The 15,814-nt window shown below is 40.1% G+C and overlaps 1 protein-coding gene across 1 annotated transcript in view; it reads right to left on the bottom strand.

Annotated features, from left to right (window-relative positions):
- The window catches only part of DNAH5 (dynein axonemal heavy chain 5), a 187,602-nt gene that overhangs the window by 136,025 nt on the left and 35,763 nt on the right, over positions 1–15,814 (bottom strand). Inside the window, exons 17-24 of the mRNA XM_037529755.2 lie at positions 13,163–13,308; positions 11,489–11,666; positions 10,315–10,539; positions 8,183–8,373; positions 8,007–8,094; positions 6,108–6,241; positions 1,267–1,468; positions 486–721 (exon numbers count right to left, since the gene is read on the bottom strand). Coding sequence (XP_037385652.1) covers positions 486–721; positions 1,267–1,468; positions 6,108–6,241; positions 8,007–8,094; positions 8,183–8,373; positions 10,315–10,539; positions 11,489–11,666; positions 13,163–13,308 — 1,400 coding nt within the window. The remainder of the gene's footprint in view (positions 1–485; positions 722–1,266; positions 1,469–6,107; positions 6,242–8,006; positions 8,095–8,182; positions 8,374–10,314; positions 10,540–11,488; positions 11,667–13,162; positions 13,309–15,814) is intronic.

The raw sequence follows: 15,814 nt of genomic DNA, 5'->3' as shown, positions 1-15,814 counted from the left end.
TGGGAGCCTCCTCAATGGAGAGACTACAGCCAAAGGCCAACTGTCATGGGGTAGCAAGGGCAGTCCTTCTTGTCTGAAGTTGGGAGCAACTGTGTGGTACACCTCATGCTTTAGAGCTACCCATTAGATCAGCCAAACTGGGTTTATAGCTAAGTCACATCCGCACTCAGTTCCCCTGCTCCCAACCCCACTCCATCCTTTCCTGACCCACATGTCCCACCCCATGCACTCATCCTAAACCACTTATACAGAACCCTCATATTAGACTCTTCTCTCAGGGACCTCATGACATGTAAAGGGATGAGTGTGGCCCATGGAAGGCACCTCCATGGAGGAGCTGGGCGTGGTCACTACTGAAATTGTCATCCTTGGGTTCAGTTTCCCTTTGTAACTCCAATCTAGACATGACTGATATTCCAGCTAATATCGCCACCAAGTAGGGTTATGGGAAGGTGCTCTATAGAGAGCCAGTGATGCTCAGCTACCTCGATGGGTCCCACTTGAAAATCAGTGGAGATCTGCTGCTCCCTGATTTCTTTCAGAGCCGCCATAGCAATCCGAATGTCATCTAGGTCTTTGATAGGACGATTCAGTTTCTTATTGAATTCTTCAACAAGTGTGAAAATGTTCTCCATCTCACTCCTGTATTTTTTATTACAGTGACGGCCAATGACAACCATCCAGGCCTTTGTTTCAGCCGTCAGGGTGAATTTCAAGTCAGCTGTAAAACCCAAAAGTCCACAATTCAGCATGAAAAATCTGAACCAAGCTAGGAAGACAAAGTAAAGCCGTTCACCATAATAAATACCATGCAGCTTCGAGTGCTCTAACACAGACAGGAAAGAAAATAGTTTTTCTAGTCATTATGTATTCATTCATTATAAAGCTTTTTTGCAACCACTCAAAACACATTTTCACATGCTTTAAAATACAGTAGTATCAAATCCATTGGTGATAAGCCTCAAATGTTTATTGTTATTTATTAAAGAAAAGGTCAATTTTAATTTCAGCTATAACAGGCTCATCCCCTTTCTCTGAATTAGTATTTATTTCCAAGGTTTAGGAGCAAAGTGTTCAAAATAATCCAGAATAAATAATCATGCAGAAGGGAATTAAAAACAAAGCTGCAACTTAGTTTTAAAGCTTGAGGTCCATAAAAAGAAAAGTCAATCTTTAAGATAAGAACTCTCTGGAATACTAATCTAGGTGAAGAGACAGAACAATACTGTTGAATGTTGATGACTGTCTGAAAGAAAACAAACCAACCTGTATACAAGGCAATGGCACCCACACAGATATATTCAGGCTGAGCATTAATTTCCTGCTCAAGCTTTTGGAAATAGAGAATCTGGGATTCAAATTCAGAGAGCAAAGGGTTTTTCATAATGAATGTCATAACGGTTTCTTCTTTCTCCTTTTGCCAAATGTGATTGTAGCATTTGAAGCAATCCATGGCGGTGTTCACTTCCTAGAATACAAATAGCAGATTTGTGAGCAGAGGGAAAAATAGCAAACAGCACCACCGTGTAAGTGAATATTAGGCAGTTACTGGTGGTTCCCACAGGTTTATTAAAATGTGACCTGTGTGACCAGTTGGAAATGCCACGGAACTGGGACTAGATGCAATAGTGTAAAGAGCAACTCAGGACTGGAAACAGTGACATGTATCAACCCTAGCCCAAGGAAGGATGGGGCATTTTTTTTTTTAAAGATTTATTTATTTATTTATACATGCACTGGGTACAGTCAGAAGCGCGGGAGGGTGAGAGAATTCACCAGAGCAAGAGCGGGGAGCAGAGCAGGCAGAAGGACCGAAGTACACTGCTGAGGGGAGCAGCGGGCGGCAGGAGAGGTCTGCGCGCCATGTGGGACCCTCGCCAGGCCAGGATCGAACCGGTGCTGCAGAGGCTGCGGGCAGTTTCTCAGGAGAGAGAGAGAGAAAGAGAGAGAGAGAGAACCCATAAAAACTCTTGTGGACAAAGCCCTTTAATTTGGACCTGAACCTTAGGTTTGAAGCCATAGCTGAAAAATAAAGCCACAGAGAGGGTGCTGTGGGAAAAAATACTCTGAGGCCCTCTTCTCCATCCCCAGACCTGCTAAAAGACTCCCGTTGGTCAAACACACTGGAAGACTCAGTGGAAACGTACTGACATGTTCCCTAAGGTCAGAAGATGACATTAAATCTGGAGGGACAAATAAAGCATATTCAGCATCAAACCTGATGGAAAAATTGCACAGAACTGCATTAAATGCAAAAATTAATTAGATAAGGATTGATATCTATATGATATTAAATCTTCCCATCCAGGAATATAATCTGTTTCCAAATCTTCCACTGATTTTTTATTCCTTGTCAACTTTTAGAGTAATCTTCATGGAGACCCCACACACAGTTTATTATCTATGTTCCTAGGTGTCTCACAATGCGTTGTCTTCCTGCTATTTTTATACTGGCTAAAGATGGAAGGTAGGTTTTGATTTTTTTAATGAAATGTCCTGTTTACTGCAAAGTATCCTTCTGTACAGTGCAATGGCTCACTCACAGGGGTGAGGAGGGAATGTCAGTGCTTGGGAGCCCATAGTATCAAACACTCTTTTTTCCAGCTCTGAGTTTTGCGTGTTAGTTAAACACGGACCAACAAGGGCACAATCCTCTGTGGCAGTTCGGTCCACGGCACCTTTCTAGTGTCCAATTTGAGCATCACCTTGTTTGAAAATGTCCTTTGCCCAGTTCAACCTGATCTTCATACATGTCTTCCTTTTTTACATAACTCAGCAACCTCGACAGTTTCTTACAACACCTTCTACCAATCTACTTTCACCTTTGATAAAAAAATCACCTTACTACCAAAAAGCTGACAGCGTTATTAAACATGTAATATTTTGCCATGATTGTTATTGCTTTTGTTACTCAGCTGGTTATAAATTTTCCTGAGCTTTGTGTCTGCCTCTTTTTTTCATAATCCCTATTATATTAAACATGCAATTTTGCAAAATTTGATTTTCAGAAACATGTTTATTGCATTTCAGCAGAAATGTCTACAATTATCTTTCAAATGACTACTAACTCCACTCTTATTGGGCCATATATTTTTGCAAATTAACCTATTGATTTATTTGGTAAATAATGATCTCGCATGCAAATAATTAAATTTTCTCTTCATTTCTAATAATTATACTTCTTGTTAATCAGTTTTTTTTTCCTACCTGCTTATATTATCATTTCAGAGTTACATCTACATGAGGAAAAAATTTGAACAAAATAGAATTAAAATGGAATTATATGAAAAAAAAAAGCATTATCAACAGCATTCTAAATGGTCTGATTACTTTAAGTAAATTTCACGAACCTCTAACAAATTCATTCTCCAACTCCCCATGTGCAATTAAAATGACCCTCAGAATTTAGGGCTTAATGGGAACTGAGACATCTCACTCAGAAATGCAGATGTCTAAGCCTCCCACTCTTCGTATCAACCACAGCCACACTATCTTCTGGAATGGCTGGAGTACTGACATGAATATTCAGAATGCACTGCACTGGCACATGTACATAGTCGCAAATGCATGACGGTTTGGAGAGTGAACTACAGATTATTTAAAAAGCAAAAACCGGGCTTCCCCTGGTGGCGCAGGTGGTTGAGCGCGCACTGTGAAGCTGTCCACAGCCTCTGCAGCACCGGTTCAATCCCCGCCGGCCGGCAAGGGTCCCACATGGCGCGGCAGACCTCTCCTGTCTCACCTGCTGCTCCCTTCAGCATTGTACTTTGTCAGTCTGCCTGTTCTGTTCCCTGCTCTGTCTCTGGTGAATCCTCTCACGAGTCTGGCCTGTACCCCAGTTCTTGTAGAAATAAATAAATAAATCTTTTAAAAAAATAAAATAAAATAAAAAGCAAAAACAAAACCCTAGATGTAGGTAGAAGTTCCCAAATCCTGAGCTCTTTGACCACTCACAGTTCATAAAATAAGAGTGTGGGGTCTCTATGATGGCTACTCTAAAAATTAGAAAATAATTAAAAACAAGTAGAAGATTTGCAAAAGCATTATGTTGCTGAATGGTAAGATTTAATATCATACAGATATCAATATGAAGTTTGAGACTCATTTATTTTACCTAGAAGTGTACATCTTTATTAAATTAGAAGTTTTAGAGTAGAGGTAACAGAACTTACAGAAAAATGAAATGAATGATACATGTCAGGCTGTTCTGCTTGTTTTTATTGCTATGGTGACTTAACAGATTATCTTGATTGCTTGGTTCAACTGATCTTTTCAAGACAGGCAGCGTTATACGTTGACAGTCACCCTATGGTTATGCTGGATGTAGGTCAGATTCATATTCTCATCTAATCAGCTGTGGCAAGAGGAGAGGGGGAGGGGGTCAGAGGATCATCTAAGCTCCAGGCTCAATCATTCAGAAAGATCTGTGGCTGTGGAGTGCTGGCCACATCTAGAACTAGGATTAAGCATACACATGTTGTTCCAGAAACAATTTGGTGTTCCTAAGTGTCTGGGGAAAAAAAAATCCTTCAAGAACTTCTACCTGGTACTCTTTCTTTTATTTTTTTAAGATTTACTTATTTGTGCATACAAGAACTTGGGTGTAAGCCAGAGATGTTGGGGGGGTGGTAAGAGGATTCACCAGAGAGAGCGGGGAGCAGAATAGGCAGATCTACTGGAATACACTGCTGAGGGGAGCAGTGGGTGAGACAGGAGAGGTCTGCTGCACCATGTGGGTAGCTCCCTGGCTGGGGATCAAACTTGTGCTGCAGTGGCTGGCAATAGTGCTGCCTTTAACCCCTGCACCCCCAGGGAGGCCCCCCTTTCTTTTTTTTTTTAAGTAAGTCTCCTTCCTTAAAATTTGTGCACTTCCTTCATATAATATAAAACTAAATGCAACAAAAGTGACACAGAAATAAGTATTTTGTTACCAGCAATATGCTAATTTCAACAACTATGTCTTACCCTTAGATATTCACAGTAACAACTGCTTATATTCCCAGTAAGTAGTGAACTTTATTATTGATCTACTTTATTGTATTTCCTATGATTACCAAAACATTGAAAGTTTATATAAATGTTTATTATCATTGTGGAATATTCTACTTACCTCTACCATTTAGCAGAGAGCTTTACTATTTAGCATAGGAAGATAAATATTTGTTAAATTGGATTTTGTGAACACTGTCCCAAGGGCAAAATTAAATACAGGACCTTCAATATATTAAGAGAGGAAAACTGAGAATGCATAAATGCAAAAGCTGCTGGTTCTCTCGGGAATACTTAAAAATCAAACTTAATATTTCTTCACATGGTTGCAGCAACGGTAGCACTTCAAAATGCTTTCAAACTAATGAAACTCGTTTTATCAAAACTGAGTAATAGAAAAGATGTATTCACCAAATAACGACTATTCCTTCAACACTGAGAGTCAATCAGACTTAATGGCAATTTGACTTTTTTTTAAGTATAAACTGATTTCAGGATTTTGATTTTTTTTGACCATATAAAAAATAGATTTGCCTGAACAAAAAAAGGGCAAACTTAAGAGAACAGCAAGAAAAAATTAATTGAATTTACACCCATGTCCAGTCAAGTTTATTCTGCCAGCACTAATGTTTTCTTCATTCTGAAAGTTATCTGATTCCCACATGGCAAGATACACAAATTTTCATGCTTTTATTTATCTTATAAAAAACTTCAAATATTTTGTAAGATTTACCTGACTAGAGTAACATTGAAAATTGGCTATAAAACTTACATTATTTCAAATGTACTATATCACTGACTCCTTAAAGGTGAAATGCTAATCTCATACTGACATGTGGTTTGGTGCATGGCAAATTTTTTAAGTTAAATGTATTTGCAAATAAGAAATTAAAGGCATTTAATTTCTTCAGAACACAATAGGAACAGGGGATAATAGTTCTCTTTCACCTGCAATCTAGAATGAGAAACCTTTAGTTAGGTAAACATTGGTTGGTCATAAGAAGATTCTAGAAACCCCTCATTGAAGGCACAGTGGGTGACACATGTGGGCTAGACTCAACCCTTCACGTAAGACAAGTTTGTGATGTTCATCTTGGCTGTGAATCCTCTTGACTTACCTTTTTGGTGGAGTTAATGATTGTGCTAAGCACAGAGACTAATTTTACAATCTCTTTGTTGTCAGAAACATTCTTATAATAGTTCTTGGTTTGCACGGGAATGGGTAAATTTACCGATGCTATCTCCAAGGTCTCTAAAAGCAAAGAAAGAGAAATGTTTATATCAACAATACAGAGACATGCTTTTTAAAAAGAGGTGGTTTCTGTAGTGACAAAGTAAGGGTCTTGGAACCTCTTTATAAAATCAATGGAAAACAGTGGGAAATTTTATCATCATCAATTTTGAGAACTCTGGAAATTAAAGCTGGCAATAATCCAAGGAAAATTTCAAAAATCCAAAAATTTCAAGAAAAAGTGCTGAATCTCAGTAATATCAATGAGTTTCAGTGTTTTAACTTGCTCTGTGCCCATCACCCCACACTGGCTTTGCCTTCCAACCAGTATGATGGCTTGAAAACAGTAGCCTAGCAATCACTGTGGGACACAGACCCCATCGAATGGTGACCTTTTGACTAGACTGGAAGCTCCTGGGGAAAGCCCTGACGAAAGCATTTATCCTTTTTTGGCCTGATTAGCTCAGAACCCACTGAATGAAAAAAATCCTATGCCCAAGGCATTTCAGCAGCCAAAGCAATCAGCAGCAACTGTTTAACTTGCAGCTGCGAGAAGCAATGATATTAGAGGGGCAAAGGGCACAAACAAGAGATTAGACAAAAATGCTAAAAGACCTGAGGAATGATATGTTTAGACATCTTTATGTTTAAAGCATAAAGGAAAATATAAGAATTACATCTCACAAAATAGAAGCTATCAATAAGGAGAGAAAAATCAGAAAAATACAAAAACACAGAAAAATACTGGACTTGAGAAGAACTATCGCTAAATCAAAATTCACAGAAAAAGCTCAACAACAGATGTCAGTTGGCAGAGAAAGAATCCAAGACCTTGAAGACGAGTTTCTTATTATAGACTATGTGACTGATTCAAGGTTTCATTTTTAATATCAGTCTTTATAGGCCATAAATTCCCCTGTAAGGACTATGATATAGCAGCATTTCACACGTGTGGGTGTTTTTGTGTTTTCCTTTGCACTCACCCTAAAAGTATTGGAGGAACAGTGTGCCCTGAATGAGGTCCACCCATCGATGTTTTATGGACTCCACCCCCACCTCCATGACAGAGATCTCAGGTGCTAAGGATTATAACTCCCATCATGCCATGGATCTGCCACAACTCTTGACTTCCTGAAGGTGTTGCTGGGAACTGAGGCTGGAGTAAAGCAGCCATGCCTGGTATAAAACCAAACACATGATGGCTTGTGGGCTCTTGACTTTCCCTGCTTTCAGCATGTATCTGGGGTCTCAGCTCAGATGGTGTTATCAGCAGAACCAATGAATCTCTCTCCATTCTCTTATCATTTCCCTTCTAAACAAATCTTTTACTAACTTTCCTCTGTGTGCCTGCTCTTGAGTGTTGTCCCGAGTTCCTAGGCATTGATGAGAACTCACACCCAGCTCGCCCCACTTCCCTTTGGGGTTGCCCTGTAACAAAAGTATATCCTAGTTTTCTTTGGGATATCTTCTTTGACCCTGATTTTTTAGATATGTGTTTTGAACTTTTCACATATGAGAGTTTCCCATATGATATTGAAACCTTTCTTGTCTCAGTTCTCATCATCATAGTGTGTCAGGAATCAATGACACACCCATCACTACGATATACCCACTGAAGCAGGCTGGGGATAATGGCCATGTCAAAATTTATTTATGTTGTCCACCTGAAACTAATGTAATGTGCTATGTCAATGATACCTCAATTTTGAAATCTGTATTAGAAAAAGAACATTTTAGCTCAGTACATGTTGATTTACAACTAGTTAAAATGAATTAAAGCATTTACCTTGGGATTCATTTTCTCCTGCTTCCACATCAGAATCACTGTCCTCATTATTCTGCAAAGCAGCCATTTTTTTTTCATGCATCTTTTTCTGCAACATAAAAGGATATTTTTCACTTCTGTCCTATCTTTAAAAGAAGTAGATTCCAAAGGAAACAGCTTCTTCACCCCACACTGACCTTGGACACCAGCTCACTGCTCCACTGTCTGACCCCCTTGGTGACACTGACGATGCACTCCACGGCTTTGTTCAGGGTCAGCTGTACATCCTCCAGGGCAGGGGCCATGGTGATGTTGGGGATGGCTAGTGTGATGCTGGCCCGGAAAATGGGCAGACCGCTCTGATTCATCTTAGAGACTTTGTTACTGTCTGCATTACAAAATGAGGAAGATGTCATTGTTCTCATTTAAAATGGGATTTAATCCATAGTTAGCCCCTGAAAAGTTAAAGTTACCTTGAACAACACATAATGGGTGTATAATTAGAATGAATAAGTGAAAGAAAACTAACTGGAGGATCTAGTTTGCTTAATATAACAGAGCAGGAGTGGAACCCAAGTCAGTTTCTGCTGCCTACAATCTGCTGATACACCCTCGAAAAAGGAAACTCTATGAGTGAGATCAGGCTTAATTAAACCACAATTAAAAGCACTGAAGATGATGCTGTCCAGATAATAGGATGGCGGCAAATTAGTTAAATGTAGGATAAATATGAGAGGAGAGAAGAACAAGCTAACTATCCAAACAAGCAAAATCAGAGCAAATAATCAACTTGGAGCTTCAAGTAAACAGATGCCTTTCCTACCCCTACAATAGAATCCATACTTGGAGCAGCTAAACAGTAAAGAAGAGGTCTGGGGTGAAGGACTGTGTGGGCCTTGGTGGTGGTGTGGTATGGTGTGGTAGTAGCATCTGAAAAGGTGTGAATCTGTATCGCTAAATTATATTGTTGTAAACCAATGCTGCCTCAATTTAAAAAAAAATAGTTACAAGAAATTAAAAAGAAGAGAGGAAATAAAGTATAGCTCACCATTTTTACCAAAGGGGCTCTTAGTGGCCATAGGTGCAGATATGTTAATGTGGGGACATGTATAACTGTCGTTGGGAACTTTATTTAAAAACTTCACATAAAGTTGGGAAAGTCATGTGATTTAATATTCAGCACATCAACCAACATGAGAAAAGTTCTAATAATATCCTAAGGTTAAAGAAAAGGACTCCAGGGCCTCCCCAGTGGTGCAGCGGTTGAGCGCTGGGTTGCGAAGCTGCCCGAAGCCTCTGCAGCGCTGGTTCAATCCCCGGCTGCCAGACGAGGGTCCCACATGGCGCGCAGACCTCTCCTGCCGCCCGCTGCTCCCCTCAGCAGTGTACTTCGGTCCTTCTGCCTGCTCTGCTCCCCGCTCTGGCGCTGGTGAATTCTCTCACCCTCCCGCGCTTCTGACTGTACCCAGTGCTTGTATAAATAAATACATACATACATAAATAAATAAATAAATAAATAAATAAATCTATCTCTAAAAAAAAAGACTCCATTCTGAAGTGAAAGGAAACATAATGGACCCTGCCAATAATCAAAAAATTCTTTCAATGTTTCCACTATTATTCATCTACTTTTAATTAATTATTAGAGATGTTCTTCCTTAAATGCAAATATTCAAAACAAAGAAAAAGATTTTATTACAGTTATTTTTCCATGTTAAATAGATATGGTTTTGTACTATTTAAATAGATGTGTAGTAATTTAAGATTTCATTTCAGAAGGTCTCTAAATTCGATAGATTTTTGTGGTTCATCTGGGAAATGTAACACCGAGTTCTGAATTGTGGAGGAGATGATTGTATTAAGAATGAGGACCAGAGCTGGAAAGTGCTAAATAAACATGAAAATAGTAGTAAAATTTTTCTGCTTTGGAGAACATGGTATTAATAAAATCTTTCTCACTTTATAAAACTAGCTAATAACCTAATAACAATGAGATTATCGTTCTATATCTTCTTTTTAAAGAATTTTTTTTACTAATTAAATTTATTTTCACCTAATTAGAAAAAGACTTAAAGGGGTATCAGTTATTATGTTTTTAACGAAATGTAAGTGACCTAAGCTAATTACTTAACCTGTTTTTATTCACTTTTCTCAGAATGGTGATAGTACCTACTTCATAGAACTAACTGGTGGGATAATCAAGTTCATAATGCTCAAACTTACAAGGAGGCACTCAATAAATGGTGGATGCTTGATTATTTAAGTTCAATGGGTGACACACAGTCAGCACGCACACCTGGCCAGCCAGAAGGCCGTGTGGGATCATTACCGCGGAAGTTGATGGTGCTGGAGGAATGAATGCGCTTGCGAATGGCTTCCAGTGTATTCCTGGTAACCTTCAGAAGAGCATCCATGTTTTGATGGTTGAAATGAGACAGCAACTCGCAGGCTTCTTCCTCCAGCATCTCAGCCTCTTTCTTCTTTCTGGTGACTGTCATTGAAGACAGGAGACCAATTCCAGAATTAAAAGATGTCAAGTTTTCAGAATCTCCTTCTTGTTTTGCTGTTACAAGAGAGGGAAAAGGAGAGAGAGAACCACCTACTGCAATTAAACAGAAGACGAGGTAAATTACGTGCAAGTCTAGCAGCAAACGTCACCCTTCTTGGAAAGTAAGGAAAGGATAAGAAAAGGAAATTGGTAATCAGGCCACAGTGGACTGCTGGAGGCTTTACCTCCTCAGTGTAAGGGAACAGCCTACATGAGCGGCAAGAGCTATGGGTGAAAAAGCTACACTGGGGGCTCCCTGGTGGTGCAAGGGGTTAAGACGCAACCTATGAAGCTATGTGCAGCCTCTGCAGCACAAATTCCATCCCCGGCCAGGGAGCTACTGACATGGCGCAGCAGACCTCTCCTGACTCACCCGCTGCTCCCCTCAGCAGTGTGTTTCAGTCATTCTGCCTGTTCTGCTCCCCACTCTGTCTCTGGTGAATCCTCTCACCCCCACACCTCTGGCCTGTACCCCAGTTCTTGTATGTATAAATAAATAACTCTATTTTTAAAAAATCTACACTGGGACCCCAGGATACGGGTTCTGGTTCTTTCTCTTCCTCCAAGCACTAAAACCTTGAGGGTGTAAACTCTTCTGTGCCTCCATGTGTTCTCAAGTGTCCTATAAAAGATTTTCTCAAACATCAATATACTCTAAGGGGTATCCGAATCCACAACAACCCTACTCAGCTGATAGTGAAAAAGCACAATCATATCAAAGTGTGAAGAGAGCTAACAAGTCAATGCAAAGTGCGTGTTTGTAGAGTTTGACAAAACATGAAAGAATTCATGACAAGGCCCTTACAACATGCTCAGAATCAGGATTTCATATTTATGAATGTTCTTATAAAGTTGGAGGAGTGTTTGTAGAAGAGTGAAGTTAATTTCAATGTAGAAAATTAAATTTTTCAGTTTTCAGAAATGCCCTAGAAAAATGAGACCCTTCTACTCTTACCCCATCTCTTACCTGAATTTTTCATTTTTGAGTCAGCTCTATTCATATTGACTATTTTTTCACTGTCTTCATTAGATGGAACTTCCACATCCAGCAACATATTTATTAACTCATTGACTGCTTCTTCCACTAATGAGCTTTTAAAATGTAGTATCTGAGCACCACTTATACAAAGATCCTATCAGAAAAATAGGTCAGTATCATATCAGTTTATCTATCCCTTGAGGACATGTGAGTAATGATAGTACCCATAGCTCCAGCCTCCAAGGAAAGCATGGTCCAGGAATTCCCAGCACCCAAACTCAATCTGGTACCTAGGCTACCCATGAATCATGCTACATGCGGCAAGTTTGTTGCTGGGTGAGACTGAGCTCTGTGGGAGCCCTCATGAGAGAATGAAAGCATAAAAGAAGACCCTGTATGCATGACTCTAAATTTCTCCTGTCTGCAGCACTCTGTCTGCCCACTTGTGACTATGCAGGAGCTTCTTTTTACCAACTCTCTCCCTCCGCAGGGCAGCAGCCTCCCTGCCAGCCCGTGACCTGCACCTGCCAGGACTTCTCTTCACTGACCTCCCTCAGCAGAGGCCGCTCTCCTCAAGGCTCCCACCTGTGACCATGCAGGCCTTTCTCAGCAAACCGGTCACTTTCAGAGCAGCCTTTTTCTGCCCACTTGTGTCTATGCAAGTTTCCTTTATTCCTCCATCCCTTTCCCTAATAAACCTGCTCTTTACATATAAAATAAATAAATAATATAAAATTCTCCTGTCTTTCCCCTTATGATCCAACTAAGTTTGAGTTGAACTGGGTGTGGTGGTTACTTCATGAATGGCCTAACACAGGGGGTCTCGGGACTCCTGATATACCATATTCAAATCTACACTGATGATGCCCATCGGGAGCAATCTAAATGATGCCGAAGGGGGCATTTCACAGAGCAGTGAGCCCGGGGTTTAATTCTGACACAAAGAAGAAAGTATAACATTTACAAATATGTCTGAGAAATAATGGGTTAAAGGAAGTTAAATGGGCTTTTTCCAGGAGACTTTCAGTAGACATTGCCTTGAATGTGTATTTTTTTTTTAATTTTATAAATTTTTTACATCATTCATTCTTCATTTTTATACAATGTATGCTTTATCATCTCCAGGGAATTCCCACCGCCAATTCACCCATGCACCATGTTAATGTACAAAGAATCTATCAGAGGGAAGGCAGAGAGGTCATTTGAATGCAGACTCCGCCATCCCAGCTGTCCCAGCAATGGTGACCAAACCATGTGCCACAGCACCAGTTTGGGAAACACTCTTCTACAGAAATGTGTGAAGCAGAAATTCTGTCCAGCAGCTGCTTAAATCAATTTTCTTATGGTTACGTCTGACTAACTAGAAGCTCTTCAGCAAAATAACCATTCTTCAAAAAAATATATGGAAAAATGAGTGTGTTCCACATTGATTTCCCTGAAAAGAAATTATTTGCTCCCCACACCTAAGTGATCCCTTAAATACATTCCTCTTCATTTTCAAATTATTGTCAGAAGACTCCGTGTTTGAAACACACCACGACAAACCAATCACAGGTAGGAAAAAAGAGCAATTCATGCTTCAAAAAAAATCCTTATAGAAAAATGAACCACAAAATGATTTTTAAATAAAAACGTCAATCTTCCAATAACCTTTGTGGTCTGGAGGAAGTCCGCGCAGGTGAGCGGCTCCCCCTGGGGCAGCCGACAGAGGGGCGTGCTGCTCATCTCCTGCAGCGTGGAGTCGATGCGGAACTCAATCAAATCGTTGACTCTGTCAAGCAGCAGCTCCAGGTCCTCTTTGGAGAAAACAAAGGCCAATAAAAGAGATTAAGGACAGCGTTTTGTATTTTAAAAAACCTACATTGATTAAAGCACAGTGGTGAAAGCTGGGACTGGTGTTTCTCGATGGGAGTGGTGTTTCTCAGTTTCCCATTTGACTTTCTTCTCCCTGGTCTTTCTTTAACCATCTTTCTCAGTCTGCCCAAATCAGGTTTCCCCCACTATCCCAAAGTAGAGTATTCCTATTGATATGATGTCATGGGGCTTTTTTTTTTTTTTGAGGGTTGGTGGGGAGATGTGTCTATTCATCTGTCTTTGGGCACCTAGTTACTTCCCATAGCTTGGCTATTGCAAATAGTGCTGCAATGAACATAGGCGTGTCTATTTCCTTTGGGGTTAGTGCTCTTCTATTCTTTGGGTAGGTACCCAGGAGTGGAATTGCTGGGTCACTGGGACGATCCATTTTTAATCTTTTGAGGAACCTCTATACTGTTTTCCATAGAGGCTGAATATTCCCACCAGCAGTGTATGAGGGCTCCTTTTTTCTCCACATCCTCTCCAACATTAGTCTTTGTGATGTGGGTCATTCTCACAGATGTGAAGTGTATTCTGATTTCCCTGATGATAAGTGATGATGAGCAAAAAATAAAAAAACTTTAAAATTCAATAAAGACTAAGAATAAGAAAGAATCCAACCATTGTTCAGTCAACATAACTTGTCTCACCCAAAATTTAATCTTTGTTGGACCTTAGCGGCTTAATTTAAATTTCAAAAGATAAACGGAATCAAAGCGTTTCTTTAGGCATTAGCTTCCCCGTATCCGGCAAAATTCTGATAGAAACACAAGTTGTTAACATGCTAATCCTAAATATTCCCCAGTCCGCCTTGGTAGCCTCTTCTAATCTGCTGTGAGAACTCAATTATAGTCTTTATACATTTCATAAATGCCTCCTTCTAGAGTTTTAGCCAATTTCCTCTTGTCTTAGTTTCCAAGGAGAGGTATTTTGGAAAGAATATTGGTGTTAAGGCAAGGAATCAGGTTATTAACTCATCATTACTGCTTACATTTATGGAGCATTAGAAGCCACTTAGCATCTCTGGGTCAATTTTCCAATTTTAAAGTAAAGGTCTAATTTATGATTATGTCTACAATCTTCCCCACTGCTCTAATGTTACGATAGTCTGATAGTATGGTTTATATTATTAAATATTCAACTTTTAATGAGCCCAAAACACGTCATTCGATTTATCAATGTCCCTTCCAATTTGTCCTTGAATCCGGTCCCTAACTTATAAAACAAAACAAAGAAGGAAGGAAGATTCAAACGTTATTTCTCACCCTACTACCCCCACCCAACCCAGAACCTCTCAAATATTCTTGTATATACAGCCCTATAAACCAAATAGCTGAACCTTTCTGAGCTCTAAATTACTTGGAAGGTAGAGTGAAAACCTACCACTAAGACAGCTTTTCATAATTTAGGCAGTAAATAGACTAGCCTTCAACAGTCTCAAATATAAAACCAAGAGAAAAATCTGAGAAAGAAAAGGGTTGGGAATGGGGCTGTTGAGGAGGTGGGAAAGGGAGAGAGAAGAGACAGAAGATTAATAAAAGGAGGCTTCCTGAGAGGTATCTAGAAGGGAGACCCAAGAAGGGGTGACCGTGAAATGAGGTGATGGACTCAAAAGGTAAAAATGGGGTTAAGGAGGTAAAGAAATAGAGGTTAATTGCAAAAAACTATTGTAATTATGAATTCATAAGTATATGAGTGTCTAGCACATGCCCAGCTGGGAGTGATACAAAAGCCTGATTTTCACACCCCTGGCATTCAGTTTGGGGAGACAGATGGAACTGCACCCAACTAGCAGATGAAAGCAAAATATACAGTCTGTGATTCCAACTGTGAACACAAAGGGAAGCCACAGGAGGAAGGGTCCATGAGGCCTCTTGAGCGTTGAACTTACTCTGACCTATCAAACATGGGGGATGTTGGTCCAGGAGGGAAGGCACAGATCCTGAGGAAAGAGAATAGCAAAGCAGAAGGCTTCCTGGCAATGCCCTGCATTACTGTGTGCCAAGTTCTGCCCCAATGACTGCCACGGAAAGTCTTCAAGGAGTGTATAGATCCTCCACGAAGGCGGTCAAGGAATTCTGGAAAACGCCACGTGCCACAGCCCACTCTTGAAGATTCACTGGACACTGGCATATGCAAAGCTCCGAAGGATCCTCCACAGAAGAAACCTGCTCAGATTGGCAGGATTCCAGAACTACCTGGCCCAGACCCCTTCTTTGCATCCTGCCTACACAGCTCTGGGAAATCAAGTCTTATGGAATGCACCAACTTGCATGTATTTTAAAGTGGCTCGTATCTCTCATTAAGAGGAAATATTTGCTTAAATGTTTCCCACGTGCCCTGTGTTCAGCACCCACTGTCCAAATCTCCACAACTTTCAAATCCGGATCCCTAAACACCTCCGCCAATAGAATAAAAAGCGAATGACACTAAAGATCCTGTCAATTC

This window comes from Talpa occidentalis, unplaced genomic scaffold (assembly GCF_014898055.3).
Source record: "Talpa occidentalis isolate TD23 unplaced genomic scaffold, MPIMG_talOcc4v2.1 talOcc4.6, whole genome shotgun sequence".
NCBI lineage: Eukaryota > Metazoa > Chordata > Mammalia > Eulipotyphla > Talpidae > Talpa > Talpa occidentalis.
This window is presented reverse-complemented; position numbering and strand designations above follow the sequence as displayed.